Here is a 22,011-nt window from a genome sequence, read left to right on the forward strand (position 1 = left end):
TGTCAAGATAATGTTACTGATATCCTAAAAGAGAAATGATAAATTTAGGAACCTCATAACACTTCATATCACATAAATAACAACATAACGTTCAACAAATATCTTTGTACCAGAAACTAAAAAAAATATAGTCACACAACCTTTGTAATATACCTATTATCATTGATTTTCTGCATATAAAATTTAGAGCATCACTGGAGAATGCAGTCTAACCTATGTACATGCTATTATAAACATCATCACATACAGAAATTACCAAAAGCAAAAAAAAATTACAGATAAGCAAAAAACATTCCAGGATCAAGTATTGTAATACATGTTGTAACATCTGAGATGCAAAACAAACCACTACTAATACAACCGTAAGCCATATACTTTTATATTATCCTATACTGAAACCAACTTAACAACTATTTACAAAAACACAGGCCATTACTCTTGTTGCATAATACTAGGTGTGATCAAATACTAATGAGAATTTTTGTTTTTCTTACAGAATCTTTATTTATTCATCAACATCTACCTCGTCCCCTTCAAAGTACTCCCTCTCAGATATAATACACACATGGCTACACTTTTTACGATCTGCCAAGCACTTCTGAAACTCATTTTTTGTTAAGGTGTTCAGCTCCTTCAGCAGTTCTCTTTTTATCTTATCACTGGTGGCAAAATGTTGTCCAGTCATGGTTGGCTTCAGCCTCGGGAATAGAAAGAACTTGCAGGGGCCACGTCCATCGAATACGGCGGCTAGGACAACAAAACAATTTTTTTTTTTTTGGAAAAAAATCACAACTAATCATTGAGGTGTGACTGAGAGCATTATTGTGATGGAATTTCCACGAGTGGTGTTGTCACAATACTAGTTGTTTTCTTTGAATTGCTTCATGCCAACAGTGCATAACTCCCAGGTAGTTTTCCTTACTGACTATATGACCATAAGGCAGGAACTCATGATGGAGAACCCACTGTAATCGAAGCAAACAGTATGGAGTACATTCATGTGTGCTCGAACTTGTCAAATTTTTTTTCCATCTTGGTTCTTCAGACAGTTTCCACTGGGACAACTGGGCCTTTGTTTCAACATCATACAAGTATACCCACATTTCATCACCTCTTATAACATTGTTTAGACATTCTTGATCGGTGTCGACTTCATACAGCAATTCCTTAGAGATGTCTATGTGATGTCGGTTTTGGCTGAAATTCAACCAAACTTTGCTGCTACTTGTTTCATGCCCAAAACATCTGAAGAAACTGCTTGACATGAGGCAAAGGACATGGCAGCATCATTAGCAACCTCTTTAATGGTGGTTCTGCGGTTTTCCAGAAACATTTTCTTTACTTCTTCCACAATGTCGTCAGTAATTGATGTGCTAGTGCGTCCAGGGTGGCTGTCATTTTCAATATCCCCCTGACCCTCTCTGAAACATTTATACTGCTCGTAGACTCTTGTCATACTCATAGCTGATTCACCAAAAGCCATAGTCAACGTTTCGAAAGTGGTGCTGCACTTTATTCCATTTTTCAAGCAAAAATTAATGCAAATTCTTTGATCCATCTTTTCCAAAGGCAAAAATTCGCCAAGCACTGAAGAAAACAACATTTTTGATTGTCAACAATAAACTAAATATTCAAAACAGCGGAAAGTGCAAACATACATTAGGAATATGTGTACCAATAAGATTTAAAAAATTGAAAATCAAGATGTATAAAGGCTGTGAAATTAAAAGTTCCCATTTCTTTTTGATCACACTTCTTATATTGTGGTGTACATTGCAGGACAAACAACTACTAACACAGATGTAAGCAATATACTTTTTGTGTATAATATTACAAAACATTGTACCATTATTGAAGTATCACTTGAAAATGGAAAAAAAATTGCGAGAACAAACTTGTCAAAGAGTCAACTGCAGCGAAACTTGGAAGAATATATATATAGAATGGACGGTGTCTTTAAGGAATTAAATTAGGAAAAGAGACAATAAAAATAGCAGATAACTTTCACTACAAGGGTTGCCTGGAAGATAAGTACTGTTTTATAAAAAAAAAAAAATCTTGTAAATGCTTTTTTTTTCAAACCAAGATTTACTTTTAGAGGAAAGACCACTTTCTAAACTATTTTCCTATATAATTGCCACCATTATTCAGACATTTGTCATAGTGGGAAACCAAATTTTCTATGCCCTTTTTATAGAAATATGCCATAAATGAAGACAGCCACTCCTGAACATCGATTTTTGCATTGTCATTTCTGTCAAAGCGACTTACTTCAAAATCACACTTCAAAATTCAGGAACAAGTGATAGTCAGAAGGTGTGGAATCGAGGCTGTATGATGGATGACTGAACTGCTTGCAACTGATTTTCTGAATAAGGTTTTGAGTGATATCAGCATGACGGGGCACATGTGTACGATGTTACAACGCAATGCCTTGACTGAGCATTCCATGCTGTACTGCCCCAATCTCACGTCTTCTGACTACAACATATTATTGAAATTTAAGCGTGTCTTTGGAAGAAGGTGCTTTGACAGTGATGACAACACAAAAAATAATGTTAAAGAGTGACTGCCTTCACTGGCGGCATATTTCTATGAAGGTGGCATAGAAAATAGTTTCCTGCTATAATGAATGTCTGAACAATGGCAGCAACTACATAGAAAAATAGTTTAAGATAAGTTCTTTCTTGTAAAAATAAATTTTGGTTTGAAATGTTTTACGAGTTTTTTTTCCAAAACAGTACTTCCCTTCTGAACATGCCTCATACATCGGTAGCAAATGAGCTATGGGTAGACTATGTGAACTAATGCTACATCATGAAAATGCATGCCTGCATTCCATTAGACTGACAAAAAACACAATACACGAGTTGGGTTGGGAAGTCGTTCTGCAACCACCTTATTCACTTGATTTTGCACCCTCAAATTTTCACCTTTTCTGCTCTCTGTTGAACAACTTTCACAGTACTTCCTTTCTTGATGAATATACACTCCGAACATAGTTAGACGAGGTCTTTATCTCAAAACACGATTTCTACAGTCGCATAACAGAAAACCTACTCCAGTGTTGGCAGACTGTTGTAAATAGTGAAGGAGAATATATTATTGATGACTGAAGCCTCTGTTATATGTATCTGCTGTATTTATTAAATTTACGTAAAAATATTACAACTTAAGCACCCACCCAATAGTTTCATTCGATTGATTCATTAACTCTTCATTAGTTATTTCATCCACCCACTTAATCTTCTTCATTTTCCTGTACGTAGCAACACATTTCAAAAACTTCTGCTCTCTTCCTGCATGTACAGATTACTGTCCACATTTCACTTCTTTCAAAAAAGTACTTGTACACCTTTACTTCCTAAAGGTAACAGTACGAACCTCTAGCAATACCAACCTGCGACATAATATGATGATCCTGTGGTCATGGCTATTAATCTCACTGTCTTCATAGGTCTGCCATCAATTGACAGCACGAGTAGGTTAGGTGCAACAGTCAGGATGACGAAGTGCCACTGTCCATCATCGAAGCGCTCATCATAATTGTCCAGAAGTGCTGCCGGATTCCCACTTGTCACTATTTTCACCTTCACTTTTCCTTCATGCAGAAATAACTGTGAAAGGATGAACACAGTACTCATTAGAGAACTTAAATGTCAAGTGAATTTGTCACTAAGTAGTTTCATCCCCAGTTTCTCCAAGCTTCTTTTATGAATTTGATGATTACCCAATCTTTTAAAAATTGTCTAATTTTCAATTTTTCATTTTATCGAAGTCTGTTAAACGTTATGATGATCAAAACTGATGTGCCGATTTTGGATCTTCAAACCATTTGAAGTTTCATTTAAATAAGATAGGTCCACTGTATTTGGAATATTAAGGAGCTGTTATGAAGGTAATTTAGATACTTTATTGCAGTTCATGACTTTTAGCTGTGAAGATGGGACATAATTTTGATGCACGTTATTGTACATAGATCGGCTAGAAAATCTATGGCCTGAATGAGTAATTTCTGAGTGCTATGACCATTTCTACATAATGAATGACAAACTCCTGGGACAAATGAAAATAGTCAAGAGTATCCTCTAACTCTAAAACAGCAGCTGCTTGCAACTCTGCATTTCTATGCTACTCGATCTTTTCAAATGGTAATAGAAGACCTATATGTTGATGCATCAATGTGGTATCAGAAACAACCAAATTGCTGGGACCCCTATATGTGAAATTCCTGGAAGGTGATGAAGTTTGTTCAGTTATTCTGGACTTCTACATGATTAGTATCTTCCCTGGAGTAATAGCAGCTATGGACAGTACTCATATACCTACTTAGTCACCTGGTGATCATAATGCGAAAATGTTTTGCAATAGAAAATCATAATTCTCCATATTTGGGCAGACAGTTTGTTATGCTACCCTATAGTTAGAACCATAGCAGCTCACTGGCCAGTGTTGATTCATGACCGTTTCATTTGTGACAACTCGCAAATTAGAATGTTATTTGAAACAAGAAGGATTCAAGATAAATATTTACTAGGTGATAGTGGATATAGATTTACACCATTCCTTATAAATCCATTCTTAAACATTAGAAATCAAAGAAGAGAAAATCACAACAAAGTTCACATTAATACATGTTTTCTTTTCAGTTTTTTATTTGTGACACTTTAAAATTTATTCATGGTTTTTTTGCACTTAGTACCACTGGGGTCAATCTTTCTCTGTCTAAAGTTTAATCTTCCAGTGCTGCAGACATTTTCAGGGTTTATTTAGTAACTCAAACAAGCACTGAAAAACAAAATGTTAGACCAAGAAATATGCTTCAGACCACCATCCAACACTCGTAAAACAAATATCACCAAAACCAAAATATAGATTAGGTCAGGAATATTGAAAAGCACAGACTGGTCACACAGGCAGTGAGGACATCATAAAAGATAAGGATCAAGAAGCCTGGAGATCTGTGTTTTGTTGCAATATACTCTTTTTGAAGACTACAAAATGAAATTGCTCCATTATATAGCATTTTTTCAGCTATAATTTGATTTTCCTCATTAAAGTTTGAAAATTTCAGCCTTAAAGAATAAAGAACATAGTTTAAAAACAAAGATGATGTAATGTACCAAACGAAAGCGTTGGTATGTTGATAGACACACAAACAAACACAAACACACACACAAAATTCAAGCTTTCGCAACCCACGGTTGCTTCATCGGGAAAGAGGGAAGGAGAGGGAAAGACGAAAGGATGTGGATTTTAAGGGAGAGGGTAAGGAGTCATTCCAATCCCGGGAGCTGAAAGACTTACCTTATGTTCTTGTATAGCTCCAAGAGGCATACCAAGACTGCTTCTGGAAGTGGAAACAGCGTTGGGAGTGGTGTATCAATTGTGGAGGGGAGTATTTTGAAGGAGATAGCTCGAGAATGAAGTGAGATATCGTTCTGCTCTCAATTTTCAGTGAAATATCGATATCTAATCTACATTTCATTAACTGCAATGTATGAGATAAAATCAGCCAAACTCAAAGTTTGTGCAATGCATTTTCACCTCTGAAAAACCTTTAAAATTTCGTGCAATGTTTTATTTAATTTCATACAGTACAGTAACTATGATGAATAATGAAAGCAAATTCAGTCCTTTATCGAGTGAAGATATCGAACTGTAAGATGTGCGAAAATCACATTTTTTCCACCTAATATTTTTCAAGAAAATCAAATGATAAGTACTTCATATCAGATAAAGCGCCACCTCTCATCACAGGCACCAGAATTTGGCAAGCAGTACAACCATAACAAAAGCCACCCTCAGCACAGAATGCAGGGGGCACGTCTATTGCAGTCAAAGGGTTAACAACTGTGCCAACCCTACGCCAATGCGGAACAAATGCACAAGAGAAAGACGATGATGATCCACCAAATTTTTCTGATACACTTTTTATTTTCCAGTTTCCTCATCTGCCAAAGTGTTTCACCACTAACAGTCATCGCACACTTTCTCGGTACGATGTATGGCCTTTAAAATCATCTAGTGTCACAAGGGTAAAAGATAATGTCACAAAAATGACAGCCAACTGATCGTGTGTTCTTGTGGTTAGAGTTATTAGCTAGCAAACCTGATGACTAGGTTTCAATTCCTGATGACCACCACAAATTTCTCTCTGGTGGAAACGTCTTGAAGGAGGTCCACTCAGTATTTGAGGCCAACTGAAAAGCTGCTCGAATATAAAAGTAACAAAACAAATGCTCAAGTACCTGAAGCAGCATAATACTGAGAAGCTTGCTATGTGAAATATGATAACTATTTATTGCCAGATAAAGCAGTAACTGTAATTTTTTCGGGTTCGAGTGCAAGATGTTTGACAAAAACTATAGAACTTATTACTTAGAAAATTATGGACAATTCATACAGGATTTAAGTCCAGATGACATAGTGTGAATAGGAACCAAACCACTTTCTTGCAAAATTTTATCAGCGGAATAAAGAAGAGAAAGTCAGTGCACCTTAGCCCTCTGACTGCTGTGGATGAGATAACTTCGTCATGCTCCGCTGCTTCCAAGTGCTGAGGTTATGTTTAAACGCAACCTCTGAGTTTCCCTTAAGCATTATTGATGTGTTTACCCATCCCATTGCCACTCTCCCTGCTGTAGACAAGTTTCTTCTGCATCTCAGTGAATAAAAAGTATTTATCATATGACATATGTACCTCTTTGTGTACTATCAGTAATTTGTTTTCATATGCTGAATCATTTATGAAATATGATGACTTTTCCGGGCACACAATTCCCGAAGCGCAGGCACTGTGCACTCCGCATGCTACTGCCCACCAAGTATAAAAACCAATAACTCGAGAACAAGATATCATTATACTCCAAATTTAAATAAAATTTTGATATCTTATCTACATTTCACACACAGCAATGTATGAGCTAAAATGAATGCAACACAAAGTTTTAAAATCAGATAATAAGTATGTGCATGGAACAACACCTCTTAGAACAAGTAGCAGCATTTGGTGAGCAGTACAACAGCAACAAAGACACACTTAGCACGGAATGTAGAGAGCATGTCTGTAGCCTTAAAAGGGTTAATTAATGGCAAAAGTTTGTCTTTATACATTTTTGCTTTTTTCTGTCCATTTCTACAACAGTATCTGAAAATTTCGGTTATAGTTATACAGGAGAAGTAAACACGAAATGAAACTCTGCATCCACAATGACACATTACTTGGCACTGCTGTACGATGAAACTTTTCACACTAAATTCTGGCACCTTTTAAAATCAAATACCACACAATAAAAATTTCTGCAGAGTTTCTTTGCTAGCCTAAAAGTACAGTTCTGCATGACAAAAGCTGTGAATTATTTGCAAAAATTATATTGCCTAATAACATCACAGAAATTGGTATCTAATGGGACTTTCATCTATACCATCAGTGCAATAATTACTGTGTGAATTTTACTTATTCTGCTTTGGGGCAGGTCCTTGAATCTGCTCCACTCAGTATTGCACCCCTCCTTCCGTAACTGAGCAACATTGACTTACTTTCGTTTGTCAACAATTGCTTGCATATTCTGTTTCCTTCTCTGTTGGCTCTATAACGTCTTCCATGTTTACTACCAGTAAAATTAATGAAATTTAAAGTAAGTTCTCACGACTTTCTGCAACGTCATTTCCTGCAATTACTTTTCCTGTTTTCAATGTGTACTACTTTGAAGTGGATTGTGATTGTACCTGTAGCAGCCATCATGAAAATAGGCACATCAAAGTCATCTCACTATCTTACAGCACTGCCAGTTAGTGCTAATTTCAAATTATAGTAAAAATTCCAAAAAATTAGACATCTTTATTATTAATTTCTAAAAGTAAATTCCTGCCAACTGCTATGAAAATAAATAAATAAACAACATTCCAAGAAATCACCCAGTTGATCAAACAGAACCACTGACATCTTACGACTGAAAAAACACACATACATTCTGAAAGTTTATAGAAGCATGTGACACATATTTTATCATGAAAACATAAAAGCATTTCGAGACAAAAAACGAAAAATCACAAGAGGCTCAAAACTGCTCCAAATGTGTAATGAAAATTACAGTCACTAATGAATTTGTGTTTTGTTGGACTTTGTAGAAACATCCAGTAAGAAAGATGTTAAGAAAACTATAAAATTAATTTTTGTAGCATCTGAGACGTTATTATTTTATCATGTCACAACACATTTTACTTGTGAGAGGATCCCTGCACAGCAAGTGCGATTACTTGTATGCCACTGCCGGGATTTTAGTTCCAACATCTCACTTTAATATGACCCAGAGTATTCCCTACCTCCCAAAAAAATTTTTATTTGCAGCTCTTAACTGACCATTCAACACTGCACACCCATCACCGAAATCATTGATATACAATACAGGAAAAAGTAACTAGTACTTGTAGGCCACTTCTTACTGAAGTTGAGCAAAATACATTTGCGGGTATAGTTTTGTGAATGCCAAGTTTTATTGAAGTATACTACAATACTATTGTTCTCTGCAAGCAATACATGCACTGTACACAAAACTTCATTCTTGTAGCTGCAATGTCTCTGCATTCCATTAAAAATTTCCATTCACCATTACACTTTCTGTATCAAAAACCTAGTGAGCAGGAAAGACAAAGAAAGCAGGTCTCTGAGCAAGAATATATTTTTTTCATCCAGATCACTGTATTTTCCTACTCGTTGGATACTATAATCGGACCATGATATCTGGCACTAATTTTTTGTAAACACCATCAAATTCTGTAGATTTCCCTTTTCATTTATATCCCTTTCTTGGAGAATCAAGACATATGCTCACATCTAGAGATTTTGCCATCATTACTGCACTGTTAATATAGAACACAGTTGATTCTGAAATACCACAAGGTTTTATTGTCATTTTATGAGCTTGTGCAAAATTTTATATTATTCCAGATCAGTAAAAAACCTCAGTATGTTAGATACAACAATTTTAGATTGTTTCTGAATATCTTTCTGAATTCTACACAGGTCCTTGCTTCTACGATTCAGTGACTACCAAACACACATCAATGCACCGTTCCACGGAAGACTGAAACCACACAATATCGGATGGAGACAATGGACATTTAGTTGGCACTGGCCTAATGCACTGCCTACAGTATGAAAACAAAACTATGAGACATGCAAATCACAGCTCACAGCACCTGTGAACTGCGGATAGAGGGTGTGGCCTTGAGGAGACTAATTTCATGATGGTCGATCTAATCACACATGACCACATTATTCCCACTACAACCTGATTACCAGATCACATTGCCTAGTAATATTTAAGCACAGGTACCAAAAATGATTATATGCAACATAGATATTGTGCTGAACTTACCCTCACATGTCCACTTGTAAGGAAACTGTGATGCATTAGTAAACCATTGGGCTCATATGTACGAAAAGCAAAAGAAACATTTAATGATCGGACACCTTCATAACCTTTCAGTTTCACAAATGACCCTGCAGTGAGGAATGTAACTGGTGTAACAGGGGGATCCTGAAACAGAAATTAAGCATACACATGAGTGGATCAAAGCACATCTCCGTAACGCATTTATGACAAAATGTACAGTGGCAAGCTAGCATTATTTGAACACATGACAGAGGCATTCATATTAAATCAGAGCTGCTTATTATTTTATTGACAACTGTTTTTGAAAAACACACTTGTTTTCATATCATTGAAGAAGAAACTGCAACCATTCACAATTTCTGAAAGAATGGTTTATTTCACCATAACTAGTTTTAGGTCTACATCTACAAGATGACAACAAAGACCTGTTGTACAAATTTCACATTTTTCGTACATTATAGGACAAAAATCTGAAATTTGTACATGAAATTTTTGCTGCCTTCTAACGACTAAGCCCACAACTTATTACAACGAAATAAATAATTCATTAAAAATGTGTCTGGCTGAAGGGTTTTCTTCACTGGTATTCAGAGTAACCTAAAAGTGAAGAGAGAGAACTGCTCATAGAATGCAAAACGCTAGTTCATTTGGTTTCACTGATCTATTTCAAGGAATACTACACTTCCTGTGTTGTAATCAACACTCCAAAGAAAGGTTTGATTCAACTCTCTATGCTAGTCCAGCTTGTGCAAATAATTGTAGATTCACAATTAATGATTCTCTGATATCTTAATTTTTGTTTTGTTTTCTTTATTCAATGTCGCGATATCTGCAAAGTTTGGTTAACTCGTACATTCAACCCCTTTCACCCCTGTGACAGTGTATTATCAAATTAACTTGTGTTCAAAGATATGTCCTATTGATCTATCACATCAGTTAGTTAATATGTACCATAAAGTTTTTCTTCTTCTTAATCAATTCAGTACCTACTATTCAAGTTACTCATCTGCTTTTTTTTCTTTAATACACTTCAACAACTTCTCTGTCCTGTTTGTTATCTACAATTCACTTCTCAGACTACATTCGAGACAAATACTTTTATAAAGGACTTGCCAACACTTACGCTCATACGGAATAGTTATACTGCTTTAGGGGAACACAGTGAGAACCCTGCAAACAAATTATTTTATTATTATTATTATTATTATTTCTCTTTCCTGTCTCAGACGTTATGTCTGGTTAAAAATGGAAAGTAACGCAGACCTTGATCAAGCGTGACTTCCTTTTAACTGTACGGTATATATTACATTGCATTTAGGAACTTTCGGGTAATTGAACACGTATCAATAATTACAGATTTCTGTAGTTGTATATATACGTTTGGATGTAGCTGTATTGCGTTGATGTACTGGTGGATATTGTGTGGTATGACTCCTGTAGTTGATAGTATAATTGGTATAATGTCAACTTTATCCTGATGCCACATGTCCTTGACTTCCTCAGCCAGTTGGATGTATTTTTCAATTTTTTCTCCTGTTTTCTTCTGTATATTTGTTGTACGGGGTATGGATATTTCGATTAGTTGTGTTAATTTCTTCTTTTTATTGGTGAGTATGATGTCAGGTTTGATATGTGGTGTTGTTTTATCTGTTATAATGGTTCTGTTCCAGTATAATTTGTATTCATCATTCTCCAGTACATTTTGTGGTGCATACTTGTATGTGGGAACGTGTTGTTTTATTAGTTTATGTTGTATGGCAAGTTGTTAATGTATTATTTTTGCTACATTGTCATGTCTTCTGGGGTATTCTGTATTTGTTAGTATTGTACATCCGCTTGTGATGTGATCTACTGTTTCTATTTGTTGTTTGCAAAGTCTGCATTTATCTGTTGTGGTATTGGGATCTTTAATAATATGCTTGCTGTAATATCTGGTGTTTATTGTTTGAACCTGTATTGCAATCATGAATCCTTCCGTCTCACTGTATATATTGCCTTTTCTTAGCCATGTGTTGGATGCATCTTTATCAATGTGTGGCTGTGTTAGATGACAGATTATTATTATTATTATTATTATTATTATTATTGTTATATTATTATTCAATCTCAGGCCATACAAGCCTTTTCGGTTGCTCTTTGATGAGTTACTGTGTGAAAAATGACCAAAAATTTGGAAAAAAAAATTCTGCTCTGTAGGAAAGAGCATTTCACGCCGATTACAAACATGTATGCCATAATACCCAATTATAAGACTAGGTTTTGTCCGAAATTTGTCAATTGAAAAATAAAACAATGGAAAATCCAGGATGGAATGTAACAATATTATGAGAAGGACAGTTGCTACTCACCATATAGTGGAGATGCTGAGTCGCAGATAGCCACAACAAAAGATTTTTACACTTACAGCTTTCAGTTAATGGCCTTTTTCAACAACACACACACACACACACACACACACACACACGACTGCAGTCTCAGGCAACTGAAACCACACTGCGAGCAGTAGCACCAATGCATGATGGGAGTAGCAACTGGATGGGGGAAACGAGGAAGCTGGGGCGGACAGGGGGAAGGATAGTATGGTAGGTATGGCGGACAGTGAAGTACTGCAGGTTGGGCGGCAAGAAGGGGGAAGAGGGGAAGGGGGGGCAGTAGCAGGGGGGGGAAGAGGGGAAGGGGGGGGCAGTAGCAGGGGGGGGAAGAGGGGGGAGGGGGAGGGGGGGAAGAGGGGGGAGGGGGAGGGGGGGGAGAGAGAGAGAGAGAGAGAGAGAGAGAGAGAGAGAGAGAGAGAGAGAGGACTGGGTGTGGTGGTGGAATGACAGGTGTGTAGTGCTGGAATGGGAGCAGGGAAGGGGCAGGATTGGTGAGGACAGCACTAACAAAGGTCGAGGCCAGGAGGGTTATGGGAACATAGGATGTATTGCATGGACAGTTTCCACTTGCGCATTTCAGAAAAGCTTGCGCTGGTGGGAAGGATACATATGGCACAGGCTGTGAAGCAGTCATTGAAATGAAAGATATCATGTTTGGCAGTGTGTTCAGCAACAGGATTGTCCACTTGTTTCTCGGTTACAGTTTGTCGGTGGCCATTCGTGCAGACAGGCAGCTTGTTGTCTGTGATGCCTACATAGAATGGAGCACAGTGACTGCAGCTTAGCTTGTAGACCACATGGCTGGTTTCACAGGTAGCCTGGCCTTTGATGAGGTGGACAATGTTTGTGACCGGACTGGAGTAGGTGGTGGTGAGAAGATGTATAGGGCAGGTTTTGCATCTACGTCTATTACAGGGGTATGAGCCATGAGGTAAGGGGTTGTATAAGGATGGAATGGACGAGTATATTGTGTAGGTTCAGTGAATGGCGGAATACCACTATGTGAGTGTGGGAGGTGGGGGGGGGGGGGGGAGTGGAAAGGATAGTGGACAGGACACTTCTCATTTCAGAGCATGATGAGAGGTAATCTAAACACTGGCGGAGAACGTAATTCAGTTGCTCCAGTCCTGGGTGGTACTCAGTTATGAGTGGAATGCTGGACGGTGGGGCTTTGGAAGGTGGTGGGAGGCTGGAAAGGAAAGGCACGGGAGATTTGTTTTTGTACAAGGTTACGAGGATAATTACGGTCAGTGAAGGCTTCAGTGAGACCCTCGGTATATTTTCGCATTTTCCATTGATAGATTCAGGGCTACTTCAATTGTAAGCACTGTGCGACCTTACTTGATAAGGAATAAAGTGTTCTGAAAGATTATTGTCTGGTTTAGCGCTCATTTTGCCAGTAAGAATTTAGCATACTGCATCATAATGGTGACATTACATTACATCTTCCTGTTACAATGTTTTAATTTGAAAAGTGTCTGAATACCAGTTTCTATTACGAGTCAAGATCACACAAACATACAAAGACGTGGTAAGGAAATTATCTTAACACACTGGTGAAGTAAAAAACAGCTACAGTATGTTAAGTACATAACTCACAGGGCAGTGAAATGCTGTATTGACGGTCCGGTAGTCAAACTGATCCTGCCCGTACTCTGACGAGCCCTTCATAACACTTATCAGGTTGGTCGAGTTGAGGTATACATTTTCCATGCACCCTGTGAAGTTCTGGATGACCGCCAAGCCTTCTTGTTTATTAGGGACACCACCAATAAACAACTGCAGAAAGAAGTATACATTTGGAAATATAAAAACATTATTTCAAACATTTCAATGCAGGGAATTAATCCAATAATAATAACAACGCACAAGGTTACTGATTATTACTCTCAATAAACAACAATGATCAATTTAATGATGTGTTTCACATAAAAGGGTTCAACACTTACTATATTAACTATAGCTGAGCATAACGTATGCTTGGAAAATATAAGGTTTGGAATTGTTACAGCAATTTAGTATTATTAAAATATTCAAACATTGCTTTTCTTCCACAATTTCTGAATTGCTATAGCAACATAAAACAATCTGAAGCACACTTTATTTATGCATTCAAGAACATGCAATACTAGGCCCTAGCATTTTTGCTAAATCCATGCATTAGACCACACTTTTAAAGGTGTGCTGGAATGTTTCACAATTTGGTAACTATATCTAACTATTCTCCACACAAAATCCAGGATGGGATAACAACAACAATATTATGAAAATTATAGATTGCTACTCACTATACAGTGGAGAGACAGAGTTGCAGACAGGCACAAGAAAGAGACTACTAAACAAATAAGCTTTCGGCCAAAATCACACACACACACACACACACACACACACACACACACACACACACACACACACAACCACTGTCTCTGGTTGCTGAGACCCAAGTCTGGCCTCGGCAGCCAGAGACAGTGGTCACGTATGTGTGAGCTGTGTTTGCATGAATATGTGCCTGCGGGTTGTCTAATTCAGAAGGAGGCATTTTGGCCGAAAGCTTATTTGCTTAGGAATCTCTTTCTTGTGCCTGTCTGTGAGTCCACTATATGATGAGAAGCAATTTATCCTTTTCTTAATACTGGATCAGTCCAAGTGAAGTGATCCAATAAAAATTAAGTTGGTCACTTGACAATTTTCAAATATTTTGGGATTTTTACGTGTGATTATCCTCTAACTGAGAAGTCTAAAACAGTTTTTTAAAAAATTTTAACTTGCACCATTACTGAATAGTGGCCATTTCTATTTGTAAGCACACAATTTTCAGTTTGGAGACATCATCGTTAATTTGAATATCTCTACACTGGCTTAAGTTAGAACATTGCGACTGACAAGCTTGTTTCAGAAAAGTCTTGTCTGCAAACAAAGTTTATTACCCAAAACACCCTAAATTAATAAATAACCAATTGAAATGACCTCCAAAATTTGGTATTGAAAACTTAGAAAATTCACGTTTTAGACACAAAAATAACAACCAAGGAATGATTTATCAGAGTGTTTTTTTTCTTCTCTAGTGAGATATCATAAATACTAGCCTTGTATAGAGTAAGAATAAATTTTTGAAATTTGAAAATATTTATTTTTTTGTAAATTTCAGGGCTTGTTATCTCTGGTAGGATCGAATATAAACATTTGACTTTTGCACATTTTGTCCACCTATATGATAGCAAAGAACTGTAAAAATTTCAACATTGATATTTGACTGTGAACAAAGATGTGAATTTTTGAAATCAGAAAATAATTCACATTACACAACAATTGAGCTTTCGGCTGTTGCCTAATTCACGTGTCATATTGGTTAGATATGATCATGTTATTGTAGTTAAGGTACTGAATTAGGTGCAAAAAAAAAATATATTATCTAGACAAATTTAAAATAAGTATTTCCAATTAACATAGTTTTGAGATATGATGCTTCCTAATGCTAGTAGTGATTGTTAAGAACACTTATTTCTTCAGACAGCTTTAGTGATAAAGAATAAGACCTCCGAGTTGCTTTGGTATGTTCAAGCACTGAAAGCTTTCTTTTTATGTATTTCATTGGTAACCAAACTTTATCACTTGCAGATTTCCTGAATGACATTTTTGTGCATATTAACCAGATTAACCAGCCTGCTGGCCGAAGAACATCATTGTTTTCCAAACTTATTCTCGCAAGCTGCGCAAGCCACCATTCTCCATCATATACACATGCCACTAAATCATTCAATGTTAAAGACAGAGATGTAATTTTACTGACACAATGATCCTCATGTATTTCAATTTCCAATGTTACATAGGATCAAACTAAGTTTTCTGCAATGCCAAGGAATTTTTGGAATTGCTTTGTTCCTGTTACAGCTATATAGTTTTCAAATCTGGTTTGAAGGTTTGTTTTAATATGAAGAACTACCTCTTCTTTCTTGACAAGAAAATAGGTGATGCCTTTAATGTTATCCTTGCAAAAGGCATACATGTCCTCTATTGTAAGAATTTGGTCTGTGGTCTTTGTAGGCTGGTTTTACTCACTTCACATTTTGTTGTACCTCCTACTCCATCATATACATTTTTTACCATGGCAAGAAGCAAAAACGTGTCATTCGACCTCCAACCTCCCTCTGGGACAACTGAAGTGGTATGGTCCAAGTCCTTGCTTTGAATGCAAATTGGAGAACTGCAAACTTTGTCTTTTTCATTTCTGAAGTACAGAACAAGTGGATCCACTGTTGCCTGGTCAGTGACCCAGTGGTATCCTTGTATTTCATTCTGAACCACAAATGAAAAGTTTTCTGCAAAATCACCTACGCCTATGCGTTTAGTTTCATAAAGTTGTCCTTTTTTGTCCTCCAAAAACTTACTTTTACATTTAGAAACATAATGGTGAATTTTGAGATTTTCTAACTTATCAATTAAAGATTTGAAGTACTCTTCCTGAGATTTAACCACTGTTATCATTTCAGTACTGTCAGTTGTGACTCACTGTTTGAAGGTAACATTGTCAGGCATTCCCTCCTCAGATTCATTAAACAGTTCAAGAGCGGTTTCTTTACCATGGAATTTATCATAGAACTCATCATGCATTTGTAACTGTTAGCATCACAGACCATGAAATCTACGAGGGTAATACCAAAAGTAAGTCTCCTATTTTTTATAAGTACATAGACCTGTTTATTTCTACAATGGTTTACATCAGTTTACAGCTTGAACATTTAGCTATTTTTTGACATAGTCACTATTTCTGTCAATGCATTTTTGTAGACGCTGTGGCAGTTTTTGTATGCCCATGTCATACCAGCTCACCGCCATGCTGTTCAGAAAGTTATGAACCTCTTCTTTCACCTCGTCATTGGAGTTGAATCGCTGGGACCACAATTAATGCTGACAGTTACTGTGAGATTTAGAAAAAACTCAAACGGGCAATTCAGAACCAGAGATGAGGCATGTTGAGCAAGGGTGTACACATTCTCCATGACATCGCTCGCCCACACAACGCTTGGCAAACCGTTGCTCTCCTGCAACAGTTTCAGTGGAACATACTCACCGACCCACCTTATAGTCCTGACTTGGCGCCCAGTGACTATCACATGTTCCCTAGGCTAAAAGAACATTTGGCCGGAAAGCAATTCAGCTCCGACAAGGTGAAAAAAATGGTTCATAACTTTCTGAACAGCTGGTATGACATGGGCATACAAAAACTGCCACAGCGTCTACAAAAACGCATCGACAGAAATGGTGATTATGTCGAAAAATAGCTAAATGTTCAAGCTGTAAACTGACGTAAACCATTGTAGAAATAAACAGGTATATGTACTTATAAAAAAAATAGGAGACCTTACTTTTGGGGTTACCCTCATAGTAACTCTTTGTAGTTAACATAATTGAGTTTGCATCCAAAGTCATCAGTTGACATTTTGATGATATAAATAAACACACATGGAGCGTGTTCCTGAGGAGCCGGCCATAGTACACCACTTACGGTTTATTGGTTTTGTTCTGTTTAGGGTGCAAAAAACAACTGAGGTCATACACGCCCAAGTCAAAACTATAGAACACGAAGACAGAGAGGAGTTAAAAAAACGACTATACACCAGTCCCTATTGACATAATAGAAAACAGGCACATGGAAAAAGGGCTAAAAAAGACACCATACTCTAGAAACGGAGGTTCAAAATTAAAAATTAAATGGCCCTTGCCACATTGCTATGGCAGGTAAAAAGTAAAGCGTGGTCGACAGCTAGCGTGTCATTTGCTAAAATGGCCGATAACTCAGATGGAAAACCCACGTGGGAACGTAAGCACTTAAAAAAATAGGCAGTCCATAAGGAAGTGGCGGGCAGTTAAAATTTGGGCGCAATGTGTACAAAGTGGTGTGGTAGCGCCACTTATCAAATGACAATGGCTAAAAAGGCAGTGCCCATTACGAAGTCTAGTTAAAACGACCTCCTCCTGGTCGGAGGCCGAGAGGAGGTCGTCCACGCTACTGGGAGATGCTAAATAATCCGGAGCTTATTCCCGTGAAGGGAAAACCACTGGCGATGCCAAAGGGACACCACCACCTGACAGACAGCAACACTTAGGTCATCGGAGGGAATACAGGAATTCGCGGGCTGAGGTACGAGGACTGCAGCTTGGCAGCAGCATCAGCAGCCTCGTTTCCTGGCAGACCAACATGACCAGGAACCCACAGAAGCATCACACTGGCTCCACCAAGAGAGAGCAAGTGACAGTTCTCCTGGACCTGCTGCACTAAGGAATGGGCAGTGTACAGCGCACATAGACTTTGAAGGGTGCTGAATGAGTCTGAGCAGATGACATAATTGAAAAGGCTGTGTTGCCAGATGTACTCTGTGGCCTGATACAGGGCGACGGGCTCGGCTGTAAATACTGAGCAATTTACCAGAAGCCGATATCGAAAGACATGGGTGCCGACGAAGCACACCCAACCCCATGGTCAGTCCGACAGCCATCAGCGTATACAAAGATACTATCGCAAAGTTCCACGCGAAGGTCATGAAACATGTGAAGGTCATGAAACTGAAGACGATAGACCAAGGCTGGAGTAGTGCCCTTAGGAAACGAATGAAGGCCGAAGTTAATACAGGCTGCTTCACGAAGCCAAGGTGGTGAAGGGTTCACACGCAGTGGGAAAGTTGGCGGGAAAGTTGCAGGTAGTGGACTCCAGGAGGTAGCAGAGAAGAGGGACGTGCCCGAACATGCAATCGTAGGAATAATCGGAGGAAGCATAGGATGGGTGGCCACGCATGGCAGACAAACGGAATGCATACCTGCTGAGGAGAAAATCAGTGGTAGACCAGCACCGTCAGCATACAGAGTCTCAACCAGGCTAGTGTAAAAGGCGCCATGGCCAAACGGATGTCACGATGGTGAATACTGCTGAGATGACGTAAGAGCGATGGACGTCCAGATGCATAAACAAAGTACCCATAGTCGAGTTTTGAACTGACGAGGGACTGGTGCAAATGGAGAAGGGTGGTCCGATCAGCTCCCCTGGAAGTACCATTGAGGACACATAGGACACTGAGGAACCGAGTACAGCGGGCTGCCAGGTAAGACGTATGGAAGGACCAAGAAAGCTTCCTATCTAGCATGAGCCCTAGGACTTTTGTAGTTTCACGAATGGAAGGGCAACAGTCCCAAGATGTAAAGATGGAGGGAGAAACGATTTGCGCCACCAGACATTCATACAAATTGTTTTTTCAGTCAAAAAGCGAAAGCCATTGTCAATGCTCCAGGAGTAAAGACGATCAAGACATCGCTGAAGACGCCACTCAGTGAGACAGGTCTGTGGAGAACTGCAATAGATTGCAAAATCGTCAACAAAAAGGGAGCCGGAGATGCCCGTCAGGAGACAGGCCATTATAGGGTTAATGGCAATAGCAAAGAGGACTGTGAGGCACACAATTTTCCCGGATAAAGGTGTCCAACAAAGCAGAACCTACACATACCTTGAAAACTCGGTCTTTTAAAAATGCCTGAAGGAAACAGGGCAGGCCCCCAAGGAAGCCCCACGTGTAAAGACTACGGACGATACCAGCAGGTGTCGTAGGCCTTCTCCAAATCAAGAAACATGGCCAGTCTGCGATTTCATCAGACAGGTGGACAAAGTAATGAGATGGTCAACTGCAGAACACCGTACTCGAAATCCACACTGTGCATTAGTCAGTAAATTGCAAGACTCGAGCCTCCATATTAGCCGGGCATGAATCACATTCCATCACCTTGCAAATGCAGCTGGTAAGAGAGATGGGGTGGTAGCTAGGAGGAAGGTTTTTGTCCTTACTGGGCTTAGGTATGGGTATGATGGTGGCTTCATGCCAGTGTCCAGGAAATGTGCCCTCTGCCCAACTGAGGTTGTACATGTTAAGCAGAAAGTGTTTGCCTACAGGAGAAAGGTGCTGCAACATCTGAATGTGGACAGCATCTGGCCCTGGGGCGAAAGATCGGGATAAACTGAGAGCACGATCTAGTTTCCTCATAGTAAAGGCAGCATTGTAGCACTCACGATTCGATGAAGAGAAGGGTGTTGCCCGAGCCTGCTCTACTCGTTTCCGATGGAGGAAGGCAGGGTGATGGTGATAGAAGAGCTCGAAACTTCTGCAAAACGGCAGCCCGAGGTGTTGGAGATAGCAATAGGGTCCACGATGACACTGTCAGCTACTGTCAGGCCAGAAATTGGGGAATGGGTCTTGGTCCCATTGAGCCACTGGAGGTAGGCCCACTCAACAGAGGAAGGGGTGGAACTGTTAAAAGAACTAGTGAATAAAATCCAGCTAGCTCTTTTGCGATCCCAAAGAACATGACGACACTTTGTACGCATCTGTTTATAATGAACGCAGTTTTCCATCGTAGGATGGTGGTTAACAACACGGAGAGCACGTGTGGTGCGCAAATTGCATCGAGGCCTGCCTCAGTCCACCAAGAGTCTGGGACACAATGTGGTAAAGAGGAAGTGCGGACAACAGAACATTCTGCAGCACTAAGGATAACGTTTGTGAGATATTCCACCTGGTCATCACAACTGGGGAAATCTTGTTCTTCAAAGGTCGCCAGGGAGGAGTAAAGCTGCCAATCAGACTTAGGAAGCTGCCACTTGGGCGTTCATGCAGAGTAGGAGTCAGCAAATGGATAGCACATGGGAAATGGTTAGTCGATTAGGTGTCAGAAAGAACGGAGGGGCAAGCTTGGCAGTGCACAAGGATAGGTCCAAATGGGAATAGGTGTGCGAGGAGTCGGAAAGGAAAGTGGGTGCTTCGCTGTTAAGGCAGAAGAGGTTGGTTAAGGTCAGCCAAGGGGGCACCTCTCTGACACACCCTGCGAGAACCCCAAAAGGGATGATGCGCATTTAAGTCACTGAGTAGCAAAAATGGGAGAGGTAGCTGCCCAATAAGCTGAAGCAAGTCTGCCCCGGTGACAGGGAATGACGGAGGGACACAAATGGTACAGAGAGAAGAAGTCAGATGGGAAAGGAAAAGGCAAACTGCAACAGCTTAAGGATTGCTCGTCGGGGAGATGAGTTGACTATGAGAATGTCATCTCATATGAGCAGCATTGCGCCCCCATGAGATGGAATGCCGACCTCAGGGGAAAGGTCAAAACGAATCGGTAAGAAATGTGAAAGCTTAAACCGGTCCTGAGGGCGCAGTTTTGTTTGCTGAAGGCAGAGTACAAGAGGGCGCTGCAACACTAGAAACGGGTGAAATCCTCTTTGTGGGACTGAAGGACACGAACGTTCCACTGGAGAAGAGTCTCGATGAGGAAGAGGTGTAGGGGTGTCACCTCGGCGGCTGGGGAAGAGGCACTACTACAGGGCACAGAAGCTGGAGGATCCTGTCCCATGGGGTCCACAGGAGCATCAGCTTGCTTGTGCGGTCATTCTGTGGAGTCCAATGCTGAAGAACAGTTGTTGGTGCGCACCAGTGACATGGAGGCTGGCCGCGCTACTAAGGTATCACGTGGTGACACCATCGAAGAACTTTGAGTTGGCGAAGCAGAAGACCGTTTGCCTTTGGTGGACTTCTTCGAGCCTTTCTGGTTACAGGAACACTGGGGTGTTGTTTGGCTGGAGAGACGGAGGAAGTCTTCATGGGAGTACTCCTCCTGTTCTTTCTGGCCTACCGCTTGTGTAGCTAATGGCTTCGTCCCTTGAGTAAGAGTTTGACAGCTTGTTGTACATCTACATCTACATTTATACTCCGCAAGCCACCCAACGGTGTGTGGTGGAGGGCACTTTACGTGCCACTGTCATTACCTCCCTTTTCTGTTCCAGTCGCGTATGGTTCGCGGGAAGAACGACTGTCTGAAAGCCTCCATGCGCGCTCGAATCTCTCTAATTTTACATTCGTGATCTCCTCGGGAGGTATAAGTAGGGGGAAGCAATATATTCGATACCTCATCCAGAAACGCACACTCTCGAAACCTGGCGAGCAAGCTACACCGCGATACAGAGCACCTCTCTTGCAGTCTGCCACTCGAGTTTGTTAAACATCTCTTACCAAATAACCGTGTGACGAAACGCGCCGCTCTTCTTCGGATCTTCTCTATCTCCTCCGTCAAGCCGATCTGGTACGGATCCCACACTGATGAGCAATGCTCAAGTATAGGTCGAACGAGTGTTTTGTAAGCCACCTCCTTTGTTGATGGACTACATTTTCTAAGGACTCTCCCAATGAATCTGAACCTGGTACCCG

General features: G+C 39.6%; 1 protein-coding gene across 8 annotated transcripts in view; it reads right to left on the reverse strand.

Moving 5' to 3' along the window:
- The window catches only part of LOC126215247 (neurexin-4), a 198,731-nt gene that overhangs the window by 111,273 nt on the left and 65,447 nt on the right, over window positions 1-22,011 (reverse strand). For all 8 annotated transcript variants that reach the window (XM_049941921.1, XM_049941918.1, XM_049941919.1 and 5 more), the window contains exons 7-9: window positions 13,373-13,552; window positions 9,384-9,545; window positions 3,401-3,617 (exon numbers count right to left, since the gene is read on the reverse strand). In XM_049941921.1, coding sequence (XP_049797878.1) covers window positions 3,401-3,617; window positions 9,384-9,545; window positions 13,373-13,552 — 559 coding nt within the window. The remainder of the gene's footprint in view (window positions 1-3,400; window positions 3,618-9,383; window positions 9,546-13,372; window positions 13,553-22,011) is intronic.

Source organism: Schistocerca nitens, chromosome 12 (assembly GCF_023898315.1).
Source record: "Schistocerca nitens isolate TAMUIC-IGC-003100 chromosome 12, iqSchNite1.1, whole genome shotgun sequence".
Lineage (NCBI taxonomy): Eukaryota > Metazoa > Arthropoda > Insecta > Orthoptera > Acrididae > Schistocerca > Schistocerca nitens.